This window comes from Rhamphochromis longiceps, linkage group LG23 (assembly GCF_057381845.1).
Source record: "Rhamphochromis longiceps isolate RC_006_pf linkage group LG23, R_longiceps_female_GT1.1, whole genome shotgun sequence".
NCBI lineage: Eukaryota > Metazoa > Chordata > Actinopteri > Cichliformes > Cichlidae > Rhamphochromis > Rhamphochromis longiceps.
Window position 1 is genome coordinate 29,350,798 of NC_140578.1, and position 6,355 is coordinate 29,357,152.

At 35.6% G+C, this 6,355-nt stretch overlaps 1 protein-coding gene across 2 annotated transcripts; it reads left to right on the forward strand.

Annotated features, from left to right (window-relative positions):
- The first annotated feature begins 1,036 nt into the window (after positions 1–1,036).
- LOC146642344 (uncharacterized) lies at positions 1,037–5,798 on the forward strand. 2 transcript variants are annotated; one of them, XM_085399400.1, is made up of 5 exons: positions 1,037–1,112; positions 3,352–3,403; positions 4,239–4,394; positions 4,628–4,723; positions 4,874–5,798. In XM_085399400.1, exons 3-5 carry the CDS (start codon positions 4,281–4,283, stop codon positions 5,111–5,113), a joined length of 450 nt encoding a protein of 149 aa, XP_085255526.1. In that variant the 5' UTR covers positions 1,037–1,112; positions 3,352–3,403; positions 4,239–4,280; the 3' UTR covers positions 5,114–5,798. The 2 variants fall into 2 exon arrangements, with proteins under 2 accessions (XP_085255526.1, XP_085255525.1); XM_085399399.1 differs by lacking the exon at positions 1,037–1,112 and having other exon boundaries at positions 3,364–3,403; positions 4,229–4,394.
- Positions 5,799–6,355: the final 557 nt, after the last annotated feature.

Here is a 6,355-nt window from a genome sequence, read left to right on the forward strand (position 1 = left end):
AAGATAAAAAAAAATACACTATCATGATGTGCTGGGATTAACATAAACACTTACACGTGAAGCTGGTTAATGAGCTATCAATATTTAATCAGTAAATGAGGCATGTAAGGAGAGAAAGGGGAGAAAATGAGGGGCATATCACACACAGTCTTTGACATTTGGCTGCTTATTAGTGACATCTGTAATTAAACATGAATTTTACTAGCCCGTTTAAATTAGGTTCACACATCACACACATTAAAAAAAAACAAGCAATTTTTGCCATGCTACTTTGGTTTACATGTAAATTAACTTCTATATTTTTATTCAGCAATTGTATCAACCATGGGCATGTTCACCATTTAAAATACCCCAAAAAGCAGTTAGGTCCATCTATTTTTTGACAGTGATGCAAGTTTTATAATTTTGTTTCTGTAAACCACCAGAGTTAACTTGGATTTAAACAGTTAAGGCATGATTGAATTACAGACTTTTAGCTTTAATTCAAGGGTTCTGACAAAAGAATTGCATTAAACCTTTAGGAATGACAGACTTTTTCTAAATACTCTCCAGTTTTCAGACTCAATAATTATTGGAAAATTGACTGACAAGCGCTTTAGTGGCCAGGTGATGTCCGTCTCCTCATTAATCAATGACAACTTAAGCCACAGGGTTGATTATAAGTAGAGTTGATTACAAGTATTGAACGTGCACAACCTCTTTCCTGGAATTTTCCAAACAGATGTTGCAAATAAAAATGGGTAAAAAGAAACTCTTCATAATATCTTGCCAAGATAAGAACACTACACTGAAAAAAGTGATATTGTCTCCTTTTAAATATAGCATATTATATTTTGGTATATCTTTTCAATTCAAATGAGTAATTCCTGTCTACATATATAATTCGAGTAACTCCAGAATACATTCCCTGCGTTTTAATCCAATTAATTTTAGTTAATTAAATGTAGCTCAAAATGCTTAAGTATGTTTTTCATAGCCTCCTGCTGGGCCATTTTGCGCATGCGTTAGGACAGGCCACCATTTTGCACGCGGACTGAAGAAGCGGACTCTTTGTGTGCTGCAAGCGGGCTTAAGTTAATCGCACAACTTCATATAAAGGTGGTCTAGCTTCGGTAAGTAAACCTTTTACGGTCGTTTTTGTTTTATTTTTTTACCTCAGTCAAAGCATGTTGACTCTTTAAGACGTGTGCACATGGAGAAAGAAGTCTAAGTAGTTGTACACCTCTGAACTTTGTCATGAATTTGACTTAAGCTAGCTATGTGCTCTATTAGCTACTGCTCTATTAAAAGAGTAATTGTATTGATGCGTTAAAATGTCATATGTTTTTAGCTTAGTTCTTGTGGCACACTTTGTACTAACAAATTATGGAACGAGGCAATTTCTCTGTAGTTAGCTGTAAAGTTCACTGTACAGTCGCCTGCAGTTTTAAGTGGAGAAATCGTCCCTCCCGCCACAACATTGGCATTAAGGAATAGTCGGGCGGGGGAGGGGGCTTCTGAACGCACCTGCACAGTCAGGGGTGCAGTAGGAAATAAGTAGGATTGGCATTGCACAACGTCTTTTGTGCAGAAAAAAATAATGGTTGTAAACTGTGGAGGAGAATAACTCAGTGGTTGCCAAAAATGTGAGATCAAAAGGCACTGAGAGTGATGTTTGTCAGAACTGAAATTAACTCAGAAAAGAAGTTGCTTCACTTGATAGAGCTGTTGAGTGCAAGACCTGTCAGCGGTCTGGTTTAGCATTTAAAGCCTCGCTACGTGCTTCCAAACCGCTGCATTTAATCTCAGAGAAAACTAACACAGAGAAGTAAAGCAAGTGTGTAAGTTCATCTCTTTATGTTTGCATAGTATTTCCATGTTGAGCTTAACAACCGATGTATGGAGCCACAGCTGGACTGGCTGTCGGAGTTTTGTATTGAGGGGGAAAGGAAGCGATTTGTTTTATACTTCAGCTAGAATGAAAAAAGACACAAAGCTGGAGTTATTCGGTGTCTTCATGCTGAACAGCTAAAACTTCTTCCCTCATTCTCCCCCCTCCCTCTCCTGTTGCTACTTCAATCATGAAACTGATCGATTATCAGGTGATCGGATTTTCTGTCGCTAGTCTCTCTCATTTGTTAGTCACCCAGTTTGCGCTAGAAAGAGGAAAACGGCAGATAAACAACAGCAGCACGTTTAAGCTTGATAAGCTGTTGCTAGAATTTTTTTAATATTACTTCTAGTATCCGCTTATGTTTTCTGGAGCCACAGCCGTAATAGCTGCTGGTCATGATAGTTTGGATATGTGGTGAGAAGGAAACATGAAGGTGAAACCAGGAGAAGTTTTTACTGAATCATTAGAGCTGAACAGGTAATGAAGAAACAGGTTTACATTTTAGGTCACATGAATGAGTTGAAGGGAAGTTATGAACTGTTTCTGAGAGACAAATAACTCCAGGATCCTTTTTTAGGTAGCTGACAGCTGGTAACTGTGCAGGGGCGGATCTAGCAAAGTTTTGCCAGGGGCCAGGTAGGGCATTAACAGGGAAAGGGAGACACAAAGACATAATTTTCTTTCTTATTCTCATTTAAAATGTCTAGCTTTTAATAAATAATTATTCTAAATCTTACTACCAAAGTGGTGATCTGGTTAAATGTATAGAGATCCATTATTGTATGTAGTAAATATTAAGTCTAATATATGCCCTAGTAATAGTAGTACATATAGCACTTTTTCCTTTGGGAAGGTACGCTGTCTGCGCTGTCTGCAACTGTATTGAAGAAAAATGTTGAATCAAATTATTATAGAAAAATAATTGATTTCTGTGCATTAAAGTAGATTACGTCAATTAAGCATTATCAGGCGGAGGGTGCGGGGTGGTTTCCTAATATTTTTGCTGGGAGTTGGCAGTCCTATTAGTTAGTTTAATATTTCTATGTACTGTTTAGAATACCTGAATAAGGAGGATGGTGTAAGTTTTTTAGGTTGATCAGTATTGCTGAAGTATAAAATATTTTGGGTGCAGTGTATTTTTTGCATACAGGTATAACAGAATAGCTTTAATGTTTTGTTTTTAAAACTGAGTATGAACTTATACAAAATGCAGCGCAATATTTACAAAAACAGTTTTATTTATTATAAAATACACTATATCGGATTCATATCGGCATCGGCAGATAATCAAATTTATGATATCGGTATCGGACATAAAAAAGTGGTATCGTGCCATCTGTCGTTTGCACAGAGGCACAAGTAAGATTTGTTTTGTTACAAGGGAGTATCATGAAGTAATGCACTAATGGCTTGGAAACGGTAATTGTTTGTCTTTCTAAAGTTTTTTTTTATTTTTATTTGTCTTCCTTTTCTGGCAGATTTTCTTCCCCTTATGTGTTACTGTTTATTCAAGAAGATGGTGTTATTTTGGTAAGTACATGCAAATTCCTTACATATTTATCACAACAGTATTTGTCACAGTATTGCAGGGACAAGTTTATCTATCTCATCTTAAGGGTTCTTGTGATTATTAATATTGATATTAATTAATATCAATTAATATATATGATTAAATTTCTTTTATCCAGGACAAAAGAAGAAAAAAACTTGCGAAAGTGAAATGAAAAACAGGAATTTAGTTCTTGTGAGTTAAGAGGATGCAGAGCATAGGGTTAGATGGAGGTGGATCATTCACTGTGGTGATCCCTGAAGGAAACAGCCAAGAGAAAAAGGATCAGATTGCAAAAAAAAAAAGTGGTTTGTTTGCATACATGAGTCTTTACGGTACCCACAGGACTCCTGAAGTATAAGTACTCTGAAGTTTGCAGAGCAATTTCAGAGATGTTTGGGGCTTACATGGCAAGCATGTTTTTAGTTGCACATCTAAATTTTCTCTGCTCTCTGTTGCTGATGGCAGAGTTCTGCCCCGCTGACCTCACAGGTGAGACACTCCCACCAGTGGACAAAGAGCACAGGAAAATGTGTTGCCAACCACCTGAAACAAATATCTGCTTTTTAAAACCCTTTAAACCCGTTAAATGGACTGATGCCATTCATTTCTTCTTTGATTAACAGTAGTAACATCCTTCATGCACTGTATACTAACCCATATGATAATCATGCTTTATGAAGTGATGGCAATTGCATTGTAGCATTTAATGAAGAAATAACAAAATAATCATACCAATGATTAAGCACCAGTCTTCTTTTGTGTGTGTGTGTGTGTGTGTGTGTGTGTGTGTGTGTGAGAGAGAGTGAGATACAGGTAAATGCTGAATTCCAGTGTATTACAACACTTCAACTGGAGATGACCTTCGCGGCACAGTTAGACAGAATTACACCTCAGTTGATGACAGTTTTCCAGAAGAAGGGTGGTGTTTCTGGGCAGAAACTTGCCCACCACTTGCAGATCATGCAAGAGGTAAATCTGAATATTGCAAATTCTATTTGGATTTCTTTTGTCTTAAGTGGCAGGTCACTGGTGAGTCCAATAAGCCGTTTTAGGTGACCAGCCAAGCAATCTAAATTTTGAAATTTCATATATAAATTTTATTTACTATGTTTGAACTGACATATGATAAAATTTACTTATTGCGAATGTCAGACATTGTTCTTTTTTCCAAATTGGTTTAATCAGCAACTCTCTTTAAACAGGCTGAAAGTGATGTTAAAGTGAAAAGGGAAGCAGTTCTCAGGGCACTTTGCCTCTACCTTGGTGAAGAGGACGGAAGCCTTATTCGGGAGTTCTTTGTAAGTCATTTAAGTCATTGTAAGCAAGTCATCTATACACACACTTTTTAGATAGATATCTGTGTGTGTGTGTATTACACACACACACACACACACACGACTAGATTGGAGTTAATTGTTTTTTCTTTTACCTTTTTATTAAATGTTTAGGACATTGAAGGAGATGATATCCAGAGAGACCTGAAGAAGCACACCATGGGCATTTATGTCATCAACAGGGAGGATGGACAAAATGGACATTATGATGACATTGGAATATTTGTTGAAGGGGAGATAGTCATGGACAACATTGGATCTCTGGCCCAAGCTTGTGCATTGATGCTTGGAGTAATCTATGCACTAAACCTAGCCTTCCCCAAGGAATTGAAGGACTATTATGAATTCATTTAGAAAGTGTTGATGGGATTCGATGGTGAAAAGCTCTCCCCCAAAGTCTTTGGGCTGAAGAACAAAATTGCTACTGGATAGGAAGATTTCTAAAATAACACATCAAGAGAATGCTGTTATGTAAATTACCAATGACTGGTGCTCTTGTGAATAGGAGTGAAACTCTTGTACAACCATCATTTGTTCTGTGTTATGTTTCGATTGAACATTTTAACTTTCAATAATGAATGTTTCACGTGTGGTACATTTGAGTAGCTTGAAGAGCAACTTTGTAATTATTCAGTTATAGCTGCTGCCCTGCGTATAATCAGTGTTAACTCAACCGGATAAAAAAAAAAACAAAAAAAAAAACATTCATGATTACCACACTGCAGCACACTGGTAACACTTTAAAGACTATTAATTGTTTTGAAGCGAGTATGTTAGGTCAGAAAATATGTAAAACATTCAGAATCTTCAAGGAAGGACTAGAATGGAAAGACAGTGGTCAATAAGCAGTAAGGAAAACACAAGTTTAATTTTAAGTCTAATTACCTTATTAAAATGCAATTTCTAAATATGGATCGCAGAACAGCAAGTCTGAAACTGGTTAGTTTGTGGATGCATCAGTTTCTAATTGTGATACATTATACTGCTGGTAGTGTTTTATTCTTTTATGTAAGGAGTTTTTTTTTTTTTTTTTTTTTTTCTTTTTTAGAGGAAGAGAAACATTGGTTAACATTTCTCTTGTCTGTTGTTTCTGTTTTGTTTGAATACAGCTTTTTAAAGCTACTAGTTCATAGGCAAAAGTTTTGTAATTTGTATTATACAAATTGCAGCAATTTCCCTTAGAGATGTGGATTCTTATTCTGTTTGCAACAAATTTTGCATTAATAAATGATGTGAAAGAATGTTGTAGTTTTCATTATTGACGTTTTTAAAAACTACAAATCAGGGTAAGCAATATTTTTTTAAGTAAACTTAACTTAATTGAAATAGAGAGAAATTAACAATTTGATTGATTTGAATATAAGTTTGGGACATAAGTGTAAAGGAAACAAATTATTCTGGTACATTTAACACGACCTTAGTTGGACTTACTAATAATATTTGACTAAGACGTATCCACAACAGTTAAGTTAAAGTAGCTTAAAAATATATGTTGGTTTTACTCGCTTAAATTAAATTCAGTGTACTTAAAAAATATTTCTGGATTCAAACAAATTTATTTCGTGCAACCACTTGTCATAAAAAAATTGAGTAAAT

Excerpts from the sequence above, each read along its gene's own strand:
- LOC146642344 (XM_085399399.1), top strand. The coding sequence starts at position 3,366 with ATGTGTTACTGTTTATTCAAGAAGATGGTGTTATTTTG. Across the intron at positions 4,395-4,627 it reads ACTTGCAGATCATGCAAGAG|GCTGAAAGTGATGTTAAAGT; the intron begins GTAAATCTGAAT and ends CTCTTTAAACAG. Across the intron at positions 4,724-4,873 it reads GCCTTATTCGGGAGTTCTTT|GACATTGAAGGAGATGATAT; the intron begins GTAAGTCATTTA and ends TTAAATGTTTAG.